At 49.2% G+C, this 19962-nt stretch overlaps 3 protein-coding genes across 4 annotated transcripts; 2 read left to right on the top strand and 1 right to left on the bottom strand.

The window, feature by feature from the left end:
- The first annotated feature begins 1009 nt into the window (after positions 1-1009).
- On the top strand, positions 1010-4881 carry LOC122379253 (CLIP domain-containing serine protease 14D-like). 2 transcript variants are annotated; one of them, XM_043361270.1, is made up of 2 exons: positions 1010-3388; positions 4051-4881. In XM_043361270.1, exon 1 carries the CDS (start codon positions 1175-1177, stop codon positions 2369-2371), a length of 1197 nt encoding a protein of 398 aa, XP_043217205.1. In that variant the 5' UTR covers positions 1010-1174; the 3' UTR covers positions 2372-3388; positions 4051-4881. The 2 variants fall into 2 exon arrangements, with proteins under 2 accessions (XP_043217205.1, XP_043217206.1); XM_043361271.1 differs by having other exon boundaries at positions 1010-3632; positions 4051-4649.
- LOC122379268 (phenoloxidase-activating factor 3-like) lies at positions 4202-15846 on the top strand. Its single transcript, XM_043361307.1, has 3 exons — positions 4202-4335; positions 10854-10865; positions 14601-15846. Exons 1-3 carry the CDS (start codon positions 4202-4204, stop codon positions 15658-15660), a joined length of 1206 nt encoding a protein of 401 aa, XP_043217242.1. The 3' UTR covers positions 15661-15846.
- An 855-nt stretch (positions 15847-16701) lies between these two features.
- LOC122379267 (CLIP domain-containing serine protease 14D-like) lies at positions 16702-17883 on the bottom strand. The gene has a single exon (XM_043361306.1). It carries the CDS (start codon positions 17881-17883, stop codon positions 16702-16704), a length of 1182 nt encoding a protein of 393 aa, XP_043217241.1.
- Between the last annotated feature and the right edge of the window lie 2079 nt (positions 17884-19962).

Below are 19962 nucleotides of genomic sequence, written 5' to 3'. Positions count from 1 at the left end.
CGGCGTAATGCCGAAAGCTTGTTTTACTGTTTTTGATATTTATTTTGCCTAAAATAAAAACACTTTGACATGCGTGAGATCATTTCAAGCCTCGTTATATATCGCATATCATTCAATTTGGCATGTCTTCCGAAGTCCATTGGTGGCTTTCGCAACTCGCTAGCTCAATTTCATCAGGAGTTATTGACAAAAAACTCTAATGACCATAGTGACGTCATAAATGACGTCACGCAAGGCCAACATTGCAAAAGTGAAGCATCGAAACTTGCAAGGAGTGCATGAAATCACGATTCCGTGTGGTTACAATAGCTTGAGATCGTTTCTGGCGAAAATTAGCAGTTTTCATTTTTCCCCATTGACTTATAATGGTGAGGTCACGTGACCGACCTGACCTGATGTAGCCTTTAGGGAAAAACCGAGATATACGAGGTATGAGACCTCTGATGGATACTAGTTCCTGTAAGTTTCATCTTCATTCATCATCAGCCCCCTTGAGTACCCCTGGCTCCCGCGCCTGTGATACTTTCATGTTTCAGTGAAGTGAAGAATTAATGCGCCCATGACTGTGGTAAAAATCATTGTTGCGGTTTCGTATATAGGTGAATTATCATGAACCGTCAATAGACTGTTTTCGATGCATGCTATTGCTGGCTCATTTTTCTCTCTGTCTCGGGTTCCGTGAGTCGGTAGAACAGAAAGGTCATATTACGGTTATCCTCCAGCGGTCGGTGCGCCCGTGTGACGGCCATTGTCTGCCGCTGCCGGTCGTTATCGGCACGATCTGTAATTGTGTGCCATGCACGGAGCCCGCCGGCAGTGTGCCCTCGATGTGGGCCATTTCCTCAGACTCCTGCTGCCGTGATCTTGGGAGAGATAGTCGCGCTCACCGAGCTCTGCAGTGGCTTTGTCATCCTGACGTCACAGCTCGGCGCGGAGGCTGTGTGCCAGCCAAACTGGTTCTGGGTGGCTGTCAGTCAGCCAGCAGCAGCCGCCGGCGCCGGCGCCAGGAGCACTCACTCTGCGGGCAGCGGCGTCACGAACACCACGGCCGGCGCTCCGAGCGCCCCTTCCTCGACACGAGCCGCCGGCACCGCTCGGCACCACTCCCGCCGGCACCGCTCGGCACCACTCAGCCGGCACCGCTCGGCACCACTCCGCCGGCCAGTCCGCCGCCATGCACCGGCCTCTACCGCTGTCGGTGCTGGTGGCAGCGGTGTGTCTGCTGACGGCGGTCTCCGGCGCCGGACGCCACCGCCGCCAGCTGGGCCGGCCCGGCTCGGCCTGCTCGGATCCGTTCGGCCGAGCCGGTGTGTGCGGCACGCTGCACCAGTGTCCGGCGCTGCTGCAGGTCGTCTCCGGCACGGGCGTCAGCTCGCCGCAGACAGTCCACATCCTGCGCCAGTTCGTCTGCGGCCGAGTGCAGCGAACGCCGCTCTTCTGCTGCCCCTCGAGGGCCGGCGCCGGTCAGCAAGCCCGTCCTAGCGGCGGCGGGGGAGCAGGTCAGCACCAAGGTTCCCCGGAGCAGCACCCGAACCGCGCCATCGTGGAGCGCGGCTTCTCGTGCGGCACCTACTTCAGCGACCGCGTGGTAGGCGGCAAGCAGGTGCCGGTCGGCAAGTTCCCCTGGGTGGCTGTGCTCGGCTACTCGGACCGCGGCGCGCCGGTCAAGTTCGAGTGCGGCGGCACCCTCATCAGCCTGCAGCACGTACTGACGGCGGCGCACTGCGTCGCCGACCTTCCGGCCGGCCTCCGGCTCACCACCGTCCGCCTCGGCGAGTACGACTTCAGCTCGCCCCTCGACTGCCTGCGCTCGGGCGGCGGGCCGCGCAACTGCAGCGCGCCGCAAGACTTCCGCGTGGCGCGCACTTTTGTACACGAGTCCTACAACCGACCAAACGAACGCGACAACGACATCGCGCTGCTCAAGCTGGACAGGCCCGTGTCCGAGACGCTCTTCGTCGGCAAGATCTGCCTGCCATTCGGCGAGGCGCGCCAGCGAAACTACGACGGCGTTGGTATGACGGTGGCCGGTTTCGGACGCACGGGGCCGCGGCGGTTCGGGCCCAACAGTCTGGTGATGAACGAAGTGCGTCTGCCGGGGGTGCCACTGCAGGAGTGCAGCGCCATCCTGCGCAGCAAGGGCGCCGTCATCACGTCGAAACACATCTGCGCCGGCGGCCAGCCGGGCCAGGACTCGTGCGCCGGCGACTCGGGCGGTCCTCTGATGGCCGCCACACGCACCGGGCCGCCCTACAGCCTGGTGGGCGTGGTGTCGTTCGGGGCGGTGCGCTGCGGCGAGGGCGGGGTGCCCAGCGTCAACACGAGGGTCTCCGAGTACCTCAACTGGATTCTGGATAGGGTAGATCGCTGAGGGGTATTACGTCCAGTGCGATGTATGTGTGCAGGTAGACGAAAAATGTTGACTGTTCAGTGTTTATTACGCTTTGTTTTGGCAAACGAGTGCAGTGTGAAACTTGTTCTGTGTGCGGCTGGTCCGTTTTGCTCTGTCGAGTGGTAGGAACTGGCGACTGGCGAGATTACAGAAACTGAATTGCGTCGCACCAGCTCCATTTAAAGCTAAGTCATTGCCATAAGAATCTCTTAGTACCGCTCCCCAAGCAGAATTTCGTCGATTTAATACTAAAACACGATGTCTCACATCTCTGTTTTTCGAATGGCTGTTACTCTTTAAAGGTAGTGTGCCAGCTTTCTTGGACCATATGGAGTTAATGACCCGGATAAGGAGAACCGGATTTTTAGAACTTATCCATACCTTCAAAACTTATGGAAACGTCTTAAATTCTTCAAATTTTGAGTACCCCAGTGCGAAATTCGCCCCGACGGGTTGTCGGTCGTACCCCAACCACATTTCACACCACTATGAACAATAAATGCACACACTAAAATCGCTATTACCGATAGGCTCATCCAATCAAGTTTCGATAAACCCGTTCATCATCATCTCCTGCGGTTTCGAACACGCCTGTTAGGTGGCTTCTGATGCTCGTCGAGGTCGGAATTTCCAAATACGCGTGGTGCGTCGGGCCGCGCGCTCGGGTGCGGTTATTTTTTCACATCTTAGTTTGCTATTTTGGCGCGATTTTTACAATTTCTGGCGCATTCCACTTGTTTACTTTAGCGGGCATAGGGCAATGGTTTACTGGGTTTACTCGAGGTTTACTAACGGGAGATGTGTTGGATTGTTGCAGTGATACTTGGAATATAAAGAAGAAGTGAAGCAATTATGATACCTATTATTTTTTATAATGACAGAAGGAACGTGGAAGAAAAAACATTTTGTGCAGCATTTGAAAACTAAGAAATAGAATGAAAGAAGGGTTGCTACTTGTCATGCGCCCGAAACCAGCCACCTCATCATCATAGCATGGTAATAATAGTTAAAGTTTATGTTAAAAAAGAATAGAAGGAGCTTCTGCAAAGGTGATGCCTCAAAGCCGTTAAGTCAAGTCAGGCATGCTCTTACAGACTGAACGTGCAAGTTACGAGACCCCATACTGCTCCAGTGGCTGGTGCTTATGTTGTGCAATTTGAGATACTTTGTTTATATTTTGTGGCATAATATCTAGAAAGTTTTGTGCAAGTCTGGTGATGACTGATAATTCAAATACCTGGTAAGTGATAGAGTAAAATTACAAGTGTTTTTTCTGTAGAAGAAATCTTTAATTCTATTTTTACTTTGCTTACATGCTGTCATTATTATATTTGCCTCTGTTGAGCTGGGTATTTCATTATATATTGAACTTCCAAATTTTTTTATTGAAATTCCTACATATTTCATGTCAGTCTATTGCATAATTATATTGTGTAGTTAACATACTTGATGATATACAAATGAATGGTACCTATAGAGTCTCGATGTGGGTAAATGAGAACCAATGAGCTTATATTTTTTACAATGGCATCAAGTCCTCTTGTCATGGCCATGGATATCACTGAAGATTTTGCTCAACTGCCAAAGAGAATCCTGTGCAAGGAAATGTTTTGCATGATTTGGCTTAACACTTAACAGCATACATTTTATTTTCCCAGTTGCATTGGGGCTCTGCTGGAGTTTGCTGATGACAGGATGCTGAAGGGCTGAAGCTGGCAGCTGTGGCAGGAGTCCAGTGTCCACCAGCTCAAGATCCGACGCCGCCGCGTCGCCGCCGTGCGGCACTCCGCGGAGACGGGGACGGTGGTCATGATTGAAGACACCGCACTTCCCGCCTGGACTGTCCGGTCGGAGACTGGTAATCCCTCCGGTGAGCCGCACACCGTGGAGCTAGTTACTGCACCGCGCGTGTCCACCCGCAGCGCAGTGCCAGCAACGGTGCCGTGAGTGCGACATCTGCGTGCATATGACGCAGTGCGACTGTCACGACTCGCAGCTCAGTGTTAACTGTCAGTGTGACAGTGCGGCTCGCGGTTTAGCGCGGTTTTAGCGTGCGGTTTTAGCGAGGTGCTCTGTTGTATATAACCACCTTGATGGAGATCTATGTGCTGCCGCTTGAGTTTCAATGTACAGTTTTATGCATCAAACTAGCGTAAATGGCTGTCAGAGGTCAATTTGAAGCGCACTTAGTACCCATAACCCAGCTGGGTTGAGCGAGTCATGTGACTAGTCCCGATGAACGTACTGTTTCGATGTCGTCAGTCGTAGACTTTTGTAAACCATTCGTTTCGGAGCTCTGTGTTGTGTTGTTCGGGATCGCAGTTGTTTGAGCAGTTTGCTTTATGCGTCGTACGCTGGCAGAACGCTGGTCGTACACGAGTCATATGTTTCCTTTCGCCCCTAATGGGTTACTGCGGTACCTATGCAGTTGGAATGTGTCTCGAGACACTAAATGGTCGGACTTGGTTGTCAATAGCTGCGCTTGAAAATGGTGCATTTTTTGCATTTTGCAATGCAATTTTATTGCCGATACCGTATTGGTAGATAGTGTCAGAAGTTGGCCATTTGATGCGTTGTCAGACGCTGTTGCCTTAGTGCTGACAAATTGATGGGCGGCGTTTGTGTTCCTGTTAAGAAACGGATCTCAATATAAGGTGATTCAGTGGTAGGAACCCGAATGCATTCGTTCAGACTTTCCATTTTATGGGGATGCACTGTTTCATGAGCAAGAACGAGCATGGCTCTGGTTGAGCGAAGCGCAATCGATATTTGTTACCGTGTTTGTAGGCTGTGAGCACATTTACATCACTATTAATCTCCACGCACCAGCATTATCTGAACTGCTTGAACCCATAGAGATCTTATATACATATAAGATCTCTATGGGTCGTATGGGCTATGTATATAAGATCTCTATTCTTGAACCTACACTTCATTTGCTAAATGTCGGGGTCGTCGTCAACATACGGTCCGTGGCCGTTACGTTTGGCCAATGACTAGATTTCGTACATATTAACTGGTTCATATAATCACAGCATGATGCCCCGAACAATTTTTATTTGATTCACTGATAATGCATGCATCCCAGTGGCCAGTACCCCACAAACTGAGACTGAAACCGGACAACTCGCTTTTCGAGGTTCAAGTTCATTATCTTTAGATGGTATGTTATGGTAAGCATTTAATGTTTGAAGAAAATGGTCAGCGTTAGCAGTGCTAAGTGGGTATTATGAGCTTTCAGTTATTTGAATATTTGTTTCAGCTATTATTCTTATGATATCTCCTGTCAATTTTACGCGGAATATCCAGTATTATCTTATACAATCGCGGTAACTACATATTTTCTGCCGGTTACTGTTATTATCATTGATTCGTAATATTTCGCTACGAACGTGGCTCGATTCACCTTGTAATTATATTGGCATTCCAGATTTTAAGAATAAACATCTTTTTATGCATTCCAATTCCATCAAAATGTCAATATGCCAAAACAAGGCTATAAAAACTGCAGCAGTTTTGCGAGTCGAAAATAGCTGTAAAATAGGCTTGTATAACTTCAACAACAGTGCGCCGAAAAACGTCTAAAAACGCGTAAACAAAAACTAAGATGTAAAAAAATAACTGCACCCGCGCGCTCTGACTTCGGCCAAGAAAAATGCGTCAGCTGATCATTGTCATTTCTGCCACTTGCGTGTGGTGTAATGGGGTCATATTAAGAGACGGCTGTTTCATATCAATTATTTTACATAAAATCATATTTCAAACCACAAATTAATGTTTGACAGCCAAATTTAAGAAACAATACCAATACAGGCTTACAGTTTAAGGCTCGACATTGTGTTGTCTACGATTAGACAGCTGATAACTCATTCCCGTACGTCGTATGGTCGTAACACTATAATGACCTTTGCTTATTGTCACAAGTGCGCCGCATTCGCGATTGTTGCCCGACGCCTGTTTGCAGGTGAGCCAACTACAGTTGTTATACATATCTAAAAACCGATAAACTTTTAGGCGAAAAAGGCACTATTCCAGGCCCATTTTTGATTTTTTTTTTGCGATATTAGGTAAAAACAGAAGCTTCTTATCCTAGGAAAAATAAAACGGGAAATCTTTCAAAGGTGGCACACTACCTTTAAATCAAAAATAGTTTTCTTATGAACATGAACATAAAATTTAAACATGAAATATAGACACAAGCGATACCCATGCACTTATCATGCTTCCACCGGTGCCGTAGTGGTTGAGTCATTCAGCACTAATTCTGTAGTTCAGTGTTGTTGTTTTCCTTTTCGACTCAAGCACCTATGCTCGTCCGTTATGTGCCTTAATTTAGATAGGGTAAAACGGCCGACCTGATATTTGCTTCCATAAATAGCCGTAATACCAGTCTCACGCTAATATCGTTTTTAGTGGTAGGGTAAGGTGCCTAATTAGCGACCCCCTTAATTTGAACCGTCATTGCTCACGCTCTGTGAGTGCCACTGTATTACTGGCTTGATTTTCGGAGAGACCGTTCATTTTTCTATTAAAACATAGTCATTTTCTGCCCCAATATTCACTAACTTATTTGTAGTGAGCATTTTGGCAAACCATTGCAAAAAACGCTAATAGGGAACTCTTCCCGATTAGCGACCTGGGAGGGTCGCTAATAAGTCTATGGGTTTCCCCATATTAAAAATGGCAAAAAATGCGACGCCTGAAAAGATGAAATACGATCTCAAAAAGGTAACCTATACGCAAAGTTTTCAATCACTCGAACAGGAACGTTTATCCAACACATTTACGGAAGTAAAAACTGATCACGTGATGCACCGAAAGGCGAAAAGAAGGCGGAAACCCAAATTTTGCGGGCTATCTCGTATGATATTCAAGGTCCGCGCTGAATTCGGCACCCCTGCAGTCGGTGACGACATTTGGCATCCCCTGCCGCACATTGCAAGCTTCAGCAACACCTCATTTTCATTTCTCTCTTTTCCCCTTTCTTTCCCTTCTTGAGCTATTTGCGACCATGTCAGGCGCAAATAGGAAATATGAGTTGCGACACATTTTTAACCGCCATGCTGTGCACAGTTGAGCGATTCACTATGGGAAAACGGCAATCAATTGAAGAAGGAACGTCGATTCAGAATAAAAAAGGTGCATCATCCTAATGTGCATCGCTTTTCATCAGAGAGGGCCCAAACACACACATTTTGGATAAGAAACTCGTCATTTTTATTTAAACTCACCTGAAACGTCCCACCAGAAACATCGACGACCGGAAAATAATTTAATTTGATAACCAAAGTATGGCTGACCTTTTGACGATATTTTTACCCCGTTTTCTCCTGCCAGTTTTTCTGTAGGGAGGTAGGTCGCAAATCGGAAAGGGTCGCTAATTAGGCACCTTACCCTACTGGTGTGTCCTTATTGACACCAATATGAATACCGGATTGCTGGAACACAGCACAACTAAATAGGAGCTAATTTTAAATGATACCAAATTAGAAGCCATGGCAAAGCATAAATAGTAGGCTTTAGTGAGTTCCAAACAATCAAGAAAATCATGCTAGTGCATAATTTCTTTTCCAATTAACCCGCGCCCCGTTGGGCGCTGCCGAGCAACGCGCCCTGTTGGGGGGGGCACAATTTGCCCCCCCCTAAGATCTCGAGAACCACGCAACCTAGCGACAAGCGGCAAATGGTGTTGGATAGCCCTATCAGGGAACTACCTTGTGACCCAATTTTATTGACCTAGGTCAAACCGATCACGTCACAGGTCAGGTCAAAGGTCCAATTTTCATCGTTTACAGGCATTTCAAGAAATGCGTTGTGAAATCGAGTAAAATGCATTTCATTGTGAATCATTGATGGGGAAATGTTCTTCAAACACATATTTTGCTATTTGAGGTCACTACTGACTGATACCAGGTCAGGTCACAGAGGTCAGGTCACTGGGGGGTCACAATATGAAAGTGTCGTGTAATACATGTTTTATGGTCCATTTTACATGACAAATGCGATTATGTGGGTCAGGCAGTCTTTGGGGCCAGCTTAGGTCACGTTTTGGTCAAGGTCAGGTCAAGGTCAGGTCAAGGTCAGGTCAAGGTCAGGTCAAATTAGGTCAAATTTCAAAGTTGATATTTTTGCATAAAATGGGTAGGGGAGAGCGGGGCCAGTTGAACCACTTTTTATATATTGACATGCACAGCGAGATCTAGTTGTCATATCGAAAAATGCACAATACCATGAAAAATATGCTCTTTTGGCTTTATTTTAAGATATGTAAAATTATGTTTCAAACATATTTTGCTGCCAAACGCAAGCTTATAAAACAGCTCTACGCCCGTTTCAAATGACCCCGATGCGAGGGTCAATTGAACCAGCCCATGGGGTCAATTGCACCTATCCTTAACAATGGGATGTTTTCCTCTTTAAGGCCACTTTCTTAAGGAGATATTTTGTCCGGTTTACTTTTCCAAATGCTACATTCAATAGGTCGTTGGAAAGCTAAAAGTGCAAAGTTCCTCATACTAGGTGACATAAAGTACATAGACTATGGTAAAATGGGCGGATGAGAAAAATGAGAAATAGCTCAGGCTATAGTGTGCTTTCAAGCAAAAGGCTGGAGAAAAGGGGTCAAAAATTGAGCTCTGTTAACCTACTATTTCAGTTTAAAAGCTCATTTCAAAGGTGGACTATTTCCTTTAATATTTACAGCCCCTGAACAATAACCATTGCAAAGGTCACCGGGGTCCATTGAAACGGCCTGTGGCCCTGTTTCAACTGACCCTCAGAGAAGCGTTTCAATTGACCCCATCCGCTCCCGCCATCTCGCACGCGCCGTAAAGCACATGTCAAAAGAGCTGGAGGGACGGCATCATGCTGAATGAAGGACCAAATAAGGTGTTATTCCGGAGCCAGGAGTTCTTCTTTCAGCAAACAAAGGTATATGAGATATCACAAAATATTCATAAGAACGATTTCTCCCAAACGCCCCTCAAAAACACAAAAACAAGTGTCAAATCAAAATTACCGTCCGTTTGCCGCCCAAACGCCGTTGACAAAGGAAGTGGTCGAGCGCGGATGCGCAATGGTGTCGGCAACGCCATATGTTGCATACTGTTGAAAATAAAGCCATGTTTCATCTGACCCCGTGTTTCAACTGGCCCCGCTCTCCCCTATTCATTCGATGCAGCTCGTCACGGGGAGTTCAATGGTGGTCTTTGTGTTTCCCTACGTGGTCTAGAATCGCTAAAAATTGAGTTAAAAAATTTGACGTTATTATTTTTGAAGTTGTTTTTCGCTATAACTTGGCCAAAAAACGAGATCTCGATCTGAAATTTGGTATGTATATAGAAAACGCAGGGACTATCACATATATTCCGCTTTTTTGAAATTCGTTTTTTATTTTTTGCGTTTTTAAAAAATCAATTTTTTGAATTTTTGGGGATCAAAAACCCAAAATTTTGAAAATACGTGATAGCAGTTTTGTAGCGCCGCTTTTTGTCTACTAGACCATATAAAGAACTTTGAAATTTCTTGGTAACTGTAGATTTGGTGAGCGTTTCAAGATTGCATGTTTTTTGCTCATTTTTGCTCGAACATGACCTCAGTTTGACCTCAATAACTCCTGACCCAAGGTGAACTAAGACTTGAAATTTGGAGTGAAGGTGTCAAATTGATGCCCGTGAAGGTACTGAAAATTTGGCGACGCTGCACGCCGCCGTTTTTTTGCTATTCAGGAAAAACCACAGGGGTTTTTCTGTGCCCCCCCCCCCCAACGGGGCGAGTGTTAAAGGTAGTGTGCCAGCTTTCTTGGACCATATGGAGTTAATGACCCGGATAAGGAGAACCGGATTTTTAGAACTTATCCATACCTTCAAAACTCATGGAAACGTCTTAAATTCTTCAAATTTTGAGTACCCCAGTGCGAAATTCGCCCCGACGGGTTGTCGGTCGTACCCCAACCACATTTCACACCACTATGAACAATAAATGCACACACTAAAATCGCTATTACCGATAGGCTCATCCAATCAAGTTTCGATAAACCCGTTCATCATCATCTCCTGCGGTTTCGAACACGCCTGTTAGGTGGCTTCTGATGCTCGTCGAGGTCGGAATTTCCAAATACGCGTGGTGCGTCGCGCCGCGCGCTCTGACTTCGGCCAAGAAAAATGCGTCAGCTGATCATTGTCATTTCTGCCACTTGCGTGTGGTGTAATGGGGTCATAACTTAAGAGACGGCTGTTTCATATCAATTATTTTACATAAAATCATATTTCAAACCACAAATTAATGTTCGACAGCCAAATTTAAGAAACAATACCAATACAGGCTTACAGTTTAAGGCTCGACATTGTGTTGTCTACGATTAGACAGCTGATAACTCATTCCCGTACGTCGTATGGTCGTAACACTATAATGACCTTTGCTTATTGTCACAAGTGCGCCGCATTCGCGATTGTTGCCCGACGCCTGTTTGCAGGTGAGCCCACTACAGTTGTTATACATATCTAAAAACCGATAAACTTTTAGGCGAAAAAGGCACTATTCCAGGCCCATTTTTGATTTTTTTTTGCGATATTAGGTAAAAACAGAAGCTTCTTATCCTAGGAAAAATAAAACGGGAAATCTTTCAAAGGTGGCACACTACCTTTAACCCTATTCCTGGCGGGGGGGCCTCAGGAGCCCCCCTGAGGTTTTTTGGTTATTTCTCCCAAACGCGTTGAGCTAGGAAGCTCAAATTTTCTGACTTTTCCTAAAAAGGCTTCTACGCAACAGGTCTGAAAATTTTGAGTTGATCTGACTTCAGGTCAGGTCACCAGAGGCGGTTTGGTGACCCTACCTCAGAAAAGTTTGCAATCACGCCAGAGCTAGAGTTTTTGACCGATCAATTTCTTCTCTTCAGGCTTTAGTTAGGGTACCAGTATGTGCAATTTGTATATCTCGGAATTTTGATATCGGTGACCTAAGGTCAGGTCAGTTTCGCGACCTCCCCATTATAAGTCAATGGGGGAAAAATCAACTCCCTGTTTTTACCACTAAAACGGGTCGGAATGGCCCCATATACCATACATGACTTCATATACGATCAACCTTCACTACCTTGAGGTCTGTTTTGCTGTTGGGCAGCTGTGAGGTCATGTGACGTCATCAAAGGTCACCAAAGGTTTTTGGCCAATAACTCCGTACAGGAACAAGGTACAGACGCATGGATGGTCTCATTGTGTTCAGCTCGTCAAGACGCATCGAATGATATACATGATGACCTCGAGGTCACGTGACCTGAGGTCAACCTTTGACCTTGACCTTTCGAGGTCAACATATATATCATTCGATGCGGATTGACGAGAGGATCACGATGATGCCCTTAGTTTGTTCCTATCTTGACTAATTCGAAAGTTATTCGAGAAAAACTCTCTCCATATCTAGCGCCGCCATTTTGACTTTTTCGACCCCTGTGACGTCATCTTTGACCTGACCTGAAAATGACCTTTGTAAAAATTGTAGACCTTGTCCATGCGTATCCGATGCCGTTTACCGCTTGTCGCTATCTTGCTTCGTTCTCGAGATCTCAGGGGGGGCCGAATCGCCCCCCCCCCGCCAGTTTCTTGTCCCGGCGGAGCCCGCCAGGAATAGGGTTAAGATACAGGCGTAACGTTTTTGATACTGCCATGCATAAACAGACCAAACCAGCAAAAGCAGGTAATAGTACCGTCTGCAGAGCGAAATCGTCTTGAGCCTGCATAACACCGGTATTTTTATCAACGAGATGTATAACAGGGATATCCGTCTATGTATTGAGTGTAGCTAGCGTACCACAATCGGTAGTCCCACGCGTGGTGCAATCGTGGCATTTCCGACCCACTTAAGGCACCTACAAGTTACAACTTTTGTAGTTGCAGCAACTGCGCTGAAGAATCAAACGGTCAAGCGATGGGGAAACAAAAGTTAACTAAAATAATTGTGGTTGAATTCTCTATTCCATATGATGAGTGGACTGAATGTCAATAGGTGTAGGTACTTACATACGACCAGCGGCAAAACATCGTAACTCAGCTTTTGGAATTCCCGGCGCAGGAGTTTCAACACAAACCTTCATGAATGATGAACTACGTTATTTTGCACATGAGCATCAATGGGATATAAACTATCCAACACCTTATGTAACTAAGATATTTTCTATAGTCACGTATCAATCTGCAGCAGACCACAAATATGCGTAAAACGCGTGGGGTTCGTTAACCCTCGCCGGCCGAGGGGGGGGGGCGGGTGCCGCCCCCCCTAGGTTTTTTTTCGCGATAGCTCCGAACACGCTGGCGATAGAGAGCTGAAACTTGGCATATCTGATCTTTGATCCAAGCCGGATCTTTTGACACCAACCGCATTTTTGGGTCAAGTCAGGTCACTGACCTATGACGTCATAAGTGAACCTCTGCACGGTCTTCAGATGTCGCAACTTCGCAACGCCCTCACTGCCAGAGGAGATGTCACAGGGAAATGAAACTTGCAGGATCTAGTATCCATTATGAGTCCCACAACTTGTATATCTCGGTTTTTTCCTAAACGTCATATGAGGTCAGGTCATTTTCGTGACCTCACCATTATAAGTCAATGGGGAAAAATTCAAACTGCTATTCTGGAGCCGGGAACGATCTCCAACTATCTCAAGCACACAGAATCGTGATTTGATGCACTCCTTGCAAGGTTAGATGCGTCACTTTTGCAATGTTGACCTTGCGTGACGTCATTTATGACGTCATCAAGGTCATATTAGTTTTTCGTCAATAACTCTTGATCAAATTGAGCTAGCGAGTTGGGAAAGTCACCAATGGACTCAGGAAGGCCTGCCGAATCGAATGATATGCAACATGACCTCTTTCGACCAACTTCGTGACCTGGGGGTGCTGACCTGACCTTGACCTGAGGTCAACACCCCAAGTTGACCTGACCCGGACAAAAAGTATATCATTCGACGCGCCTGAGCGAGACGAACATGATGCTGCCAAAATCGGCGCTCTGCGGCCGTTTTTTGCGAAGTTATTCACCAAAAACTGAACCGTACCTTGGGGCACTTGACCTGACCTCAGAGGTCACCGGTTGACCTAGGATCTTAAAATCGGGTACCAATCTCTGCGTCTCGTAACGGCGCACACGCTCGTTTTTTCCGCGACGCGCTAGCTCCACCAGGGGCGAAACGGCGAGGGGGGGGGGTCGTACCCGCCCCCCCCCCTCGGCCGGCGCGTATGTAGAAAACCAATAGGTCCGGCGAGGGTTAACCCGCGCCCGGGAGGGCCTCTAAGCAAACTTCGCCATGGTGAAAGGGGACCTTTTTGGCCACACCAGGTTATCTCGGGAAGTAAGCAAGCTATGTAGAAAGACGCGTTAAAAATAAATAGATAGTTTGCCATAATCTCTTTCAGAATTATAGCGATCATTTTTTATCAGGTCATCGCTGAGGTCGCTGGAGGTCACCAAAGGTTCACGAATTCTTGTTCCCGATTTTGACAACTTTTCACAAATCAGAGCATAAGTCTGGAACCAAAAGAGCAACAGCGCAGCAAAGAAGTGCATACGATAGCTCTTTTAAAGGTCTTTCTGAGTGTTGCTCTAAGATTTTACCTAAGTTCAACAATGTAGCCGGATGCTACGGATAATAATAAAAGACATCGGTTAAGCGTATCAACAACCTTAAGTCGAAATGTATTGAAATGTACATACATTTATAATGCGCAATTTTTATTAGCTTTAAAGGTCGTAAATATTTGGAAGCACTGAATGTCAAGCCTTGCGTATCTGAGCAGTGCAATGGCCGGACACTGGTCATTGGACAGCGTCCCAAGCGGTCCTGACATTCCGTCACTCAGTCACCCAGGCAGTCGTCACTCAGGCTGGGGAGAGGGTGACGTCAAACGCCGGACTACGCTGGATATTTGGCCCAGAGCCGGGCGGCCTCTGTGCTTTCCAGAGTTTGCGCTGCTGCTGGGCCGCGCGGGGCCCGGGTGCACTGTTTATAAGATCAGTGGGCGGGCGGTGTCCGGCGTGCCCCAGTCGACGATCGCAGTGCTCGGGCTCGCTGGTGAGGAGACCGGTCACCGTCGCTGCCCGGTCAGAGTCGCACTCCGTCCGGGTCCCCTCCTGGCCCTCCGCCGTCCGCCATGAGGATACTGGATGTCCTGGTGACGGCCTGTGCCCTGGCGGCGGTCGTCTCTGCCGGCAGACTCAAACGGCAGAGCGAACTCGAGTGTCGTGACGCCAGAAATCGAACGGGAACGTGCGGCTCCATCGAAGAGTGTGACGGCCTCAGCTGGATAGTCGAAGCCGGCCGACGACCGACGCCCATCGAGTTCAACTTCCTCAAGAAGAGTGTTTGCGGCCGGACGAAGACTCGAGTGCACATCTGCTGCGCACCGTCATCGTCCCAGCCACCTCCGGAGGACCACCCCAACAAGCACCTGGTGGAGCAGGGCAAACTGTGCGGCACAATCGTGCACCAGCGAATCCGCGGCGGAGACGAGGTGCCCATCGGCAAGCACCCGTGGATGGCGGTGCTGTTTTACCGCGACCTGATCACCGGTAGCATCCGCCCCGGCTGTGGCGGCGCGCTCATCAGCCAGCAGCACGTGCTGACGGCGGCGCACTGCGTCACCGACCTGGGCGACGCGGAGCTCATGTTCGTCCGGCTCGGAGAGCACGACCTCACCTCGCGCGAGGATTGTCAGCAGAGGGCGGACGGCTCACCAATCTGCAACCACCCGCAGAACTTCCGCATCAATGCCAGCCTCTTCCACGAGGGATACAGCAGGATCAACTCGAGTAACGACATCGCGCTGATCAAGCTGGACCGTCCCGTGCTGGAGGACGACTTTGTCGGCAAGATCTGCCTACCGTTTGGTATAGCAGGACACCGCGACTACACGGGCGTGAACCTGACGGCGGCTGGCTACGGTCGGCTGGGCCCCAGCTCCAGCTCGCCCTCCAGCCAGGTGTTGATGGAGGTGAGGCTGCCCGGCGTGGACCAGAGAGTCTGCAGCGACGTCATCACCAGGAACAAAGGCGTCATCACCGATAAGCAGATATGTGCCGGCGGCGAGGACGGCCGCGACTCGTGTGACGGCGACTCAGGCGGCCCGCTGATCGCTCCAACACCCACCGGGCCGCCCTACAGCCTGGTGGGCGTGGTGTCGTTCGGGGCGGTGCGCTGCGGCGAGGGCGGTGTGCCCAGCGTCAACACGAGGGTCTCCGAGTACCTCAACTGGATTCTGGACAGGCTGGACTGAACTGAACGTTTCGCCGTCGTGATGATAGTGGAAGGCCTTGCTCTTCCGTCTTTGTTTATCGAGTAGAATCTGTGCTACGTTTGGTCAGGCATAAGAGTGGAACACGGGTTCTTTGGTTAAATAGCAGGTATAAGAGCTGCACACAAGCGGACGTGTTGTGGTGCTAAATACATTGTGACAACTGCTGCTCATCTGTTAGCGGAAAAGACAAGTTCCACAGAACTAAAGAACATATGTAAAGCTTGTCTCTTGTTGCACTTTGACAACAGCAGTGTATGTAGGTAGGATTTATCGCCAATTAGTAGTTTCATGGCCTCAGCATGCGAGAAAGACTGGCTCAATTCAAACCATCTGAAAAATGTTCAATACTGAAGCGATTCCTTGTTGCCCACCTGGCGATTGGCGCTACTGAACACATGTAAGTCATACAATCAATTTAACTTATGCTGCTTATCGAGCAATAACAACAGCTTTTTAAATCAGATGATAAAAAGTCTATGAAAGGTTTTGAAAGTAATACGATTTGCTTAATCAAATAGTAGCAATTGAAACCATTGGGCTACATATCGTAAAAGCGACATTAGTCACATCAACGCGATCGCATTTAAGTAGGTACGTTTAAATCTATTCACGCATCGGAATAGATACTATGGCTCGACAAAAGAAAATGAATTCAATTCCCACATAAAAGTGTAAATCATTTATCAAGGTAGCACCTACCTGATCATCTCCGCCCGGCGTCACTTAAAAAATTTTATGAAGCATTTTGCCTGCTTTACGAACAGAAGTACCTACCTACATATATTCAACATGGAGGATCATCCGCTTATTCGGATGCAGTGCATTATATTTCAGCTGTAGGCACAGAGCATTCGACAAGCCACTGCCACTCAAGCGACTCCTGCGTGGGTCATGCTCCTACCGAAATATTGTTACGATTACCACAATTATCGGCATTATCACCGTAAGCTACCACATAGCACACGCAGAACGCATAGCGTCTCACACTAGCGGTCAGGTGGGACGCTCGCCGAGGGCGGCTCAGTCATCGATCCTGTCCAGGATCCAGTTCAGGTAGGAGGAGACGCGCGTGAAGACACCGGGCACGGCGCCGTCGCAGAGCCGCGCCCCGTAGGCCACGAGTCCGACCAGGGTGGGCGCCAGCTCACCGGGCCCGGGGTCGGCCACCAGCGGCGCGCCCGAGTCGCCGAAACAGACGTCCCGGCCGGGCTCCCCTCCGGCACACATCTGACGCGGCCCGAGCAGGCCGCCCAGCCGGCGCACGGCGGCCGCGCACCGCTGCTGGTCCACGCCCGGCAGCACCACCTCCAGCAGCACCTCACTGGAAGGAGAGTCGCGGCCCGGGCCCACGCTGCCGAACCCCACCGCGGACAGACCGACACCCGTGTAGTTGCGATGGCGGGCCGAGTCGAACGGCAGACAAATCTTGCCGACAAAGTTGTCCTCCACCACGGGCCGGTCGAGCTTGAGCAGCGCGATGTCGTTGAGCCGCGCGCTGGGCTTGTTGTAGTCGCTGTGGATGAAGAGGGCGGCGATACGGAACTCCTGTGGCACGCCGCACACCGGTCGGCCGTCGGGAGCGCGCGCGCAGTCGGTGGGCCGCGACAGGTTGTGGTCGCCCAGCCGGACCGAGTCGAGTCGCAGCTGGGCCGGCAGGCTGACCAGGCAGTGCGCCGCGGTCAGCACGTGCCGCCGGCCGATGAGCGCGCCGCCGCACCGGTAGCTGACGCGGCCCGTCTCCGCGTGCCGGTAGCCGATCAGCGCCATCCACGGGTGCTGGCCGTGCCGCACCTCCTTCCCGCCGGTGATGCGCGGCACCAGAGAGGAGCCGCACGGCTCGCCCCGCTCCAGCAGACGCCGGTTGGGGTGCTCCTCGGGCTCGCCGTCGAACGGCTCCTCGGGCGCCGCCGGAGGAGGGGGTGGTGGCGGCAGGGCGCAGCAGAGCAGCACTCGCCTGCGGCTGCCGCCGGGTACCCTGCACTGGCTGCGGCGCAGCTGGGAGACCTCCTCGGCACTGGGGCGGCGGCCGTTGGAGACGAGTGCCAGCAGCGGCGGGCAGTCGTGGACGGTGCCGCACACACCCGGCCGACCGGCGTGGTCCCGGCAGTTGGACGGTGCCCGGGTGTGGGCCCGCTGGCCGCTGTCAGCGCACACGGCCACGGCCAGCAGCCACACTGATACCAGCGCGGGTGGCGGGCGCATAGTGACCGGCGGGGCAGCTCAGACAGGCCCCGGTCGACTGAGTGGATAACAGAGAAGTTGGATGCCGCCCAGTCCTCGGTGGTCCCAACACCCTGTGCAATCAGTTCAATGAACCATACACAGACTGCGCTACACAATAACGACCAGGTAACTGCCTCAGTCAGAACAGCCGCTGTCACACGTACACAATGATAGGCACTGAAAGTCACACTTATAGGCCGTAGGCACAAGCAGTGATGACCGTATTTGCCACCGGTCATGGACGCTCGTAGGCTACTCTAGTCAAGGTCACAAACACTATTCGTAACGGTTTCATTATTTACTGGGCATGACCACCAAGAGTAAACAATAGTCGATGCTGAAGTCACCACAGTCCACCGTCGTGGTCACTTAGGTAAGTCACTGCGGTAGCCACCAACTATTCCCCCGTTAGCACTACTATAGTCACTGTCGTAGACACAAGCCACCGCTGAATCTACCGCAAACACTACACCACAGCCAACCGCGTCCACTCGACTCGTCTGTGGCACAGCTCACAGAGCCGGCAGCGCTGGCTCTCACTCGCCAGTTTTCACAGAAGCTCGGCGGGTCGTCCCGGCGGAATCTGGTAGAGCCGCTGTGTTTATCACTCGACTGGCCGGCCGGGCATTGGCGCCTGTTCCGGGAATCACGTGACGTCTGCCGACAGCTGAGGGGTCGGTCGCTCGCAGCCCTAGATCCTACACACCAGCAGGCCACGGATCCGACAGCTGCGCTCTATAAACACGTATCAAAAAGTGCAGCGGGGGAGAATCGGCTTATATCGACCGGACCGACCGGTCAGTTTGAAGGATATCAACTACAGATGTGGCGTCCGGTCTTCGAGGCGACGACACTTCAATGTCAACACTGAACGTGTATCTCTGGATGCGTTATGAAACAGGGCAGGTGTCTCTGTCGCACCCCCGGCGCTTATAATAACGCAGTGACCCACTTATGACTATCGTTTGCCGTGATTGTATCAGTGGCCGATTGCTCATGATGCGAGTCAGACTCGGTAGAAACAGGGAAACGCAGCGGCAGCGGCTCAATTCGCCCGTCACGATCACTGTTTTTAATTAAACATCACCGCAGCACATATTGCAGAGTCATTTAATATTGCAAAACAATAGGTAAGCATTGCGAGCTGGGCTGATATTTCCGGGAGCTTGCATTACTTGCACTCTTGAATGCAATTCGATCTGACACTTTCACACACAATCACTGCAGTGATTCAAGCTTGGCAAGGTTTTTGCAATGGCCATTTGCCAGAGGTTATTAGTTTTTGTAGATCTTTAATGATAAATGAAGGCACTTGTGTGCAGCCCAAATAACTAGTTCACTGCATTTCTTTGTAAATACAAAGTGTTTGCTTGAATGTAATTAAAAACAATAGCCGTTTTCACGACGGCCATCTGGTACACATTTGGTGCAGGTTAGGTGCAGATTTGGTCAAATTAGGTTCAGTGTATCTCTTAGTAGCTATCAGCTAGGGTTACGCTAATTGCGTATATGCCTGCTTTGTCATATTATCAGAGAGTACCATTGATTAAAACACTGAAATAAATTCATAAAATGAAGATATTCGCTATAAAAGAGATTAGGTGCAGATTTGGTCAAATTAGGTGCATTCGCCAGATAGCCCGTCGTGAAAACGGCTAATATCTAGTAAGTAATCGTAATATTCACTAGAAACGTTTCGTCTAAATGACTTTTTCGACACCCTCTCGGAAATTGTATTGTTTGTGTTTGTATTGTTTTAATTTCCGAGAGAGTGTCGAAAAAGTCATTTAGACGAAACGCGTCCACCCAATGTGCTGTGTAACCCGTCTCAATATATATATTCACTAGAAACTTTCGATATCGTTTATATGCTTGTTATTTCAACAAAGAGCACCCATGATTTCTGATGGCTTCAACAGGAACGGCATAATAAAAGGGTCAACATTGCATTACTTATGGTGATGAGAGCGTTAAGTAAGGTGTAATACATTAGCCAAGAGCACTTGAAGCCCAAAATGAATTATGCCTCAGTGCTCACAAATTTAAACTTGTATTTAG

This window comes from Amphibalanus amphitrite, unplaced genomic scaffold, assembly GCF_019059575.1.
Source record: "Amphibalanus amphitrite isolate SeventyFive unplaced genomic scaffold, NRLGWU_Aamphi_draft 000074F_arrow, whole genome shotgun sequence".
In the NCBI taxonomy this organism is placed as follows: domain Eukaryota; kingdom Metazoa; phylum Arthropoda; class Thecostraca; order Balanomorpha; family Balanidae; genus Amphibalanus; species Amphibalanus amphitrite.
This window is presented reverse-complemented; position numbering and strand designations above follow the sequence as displayed.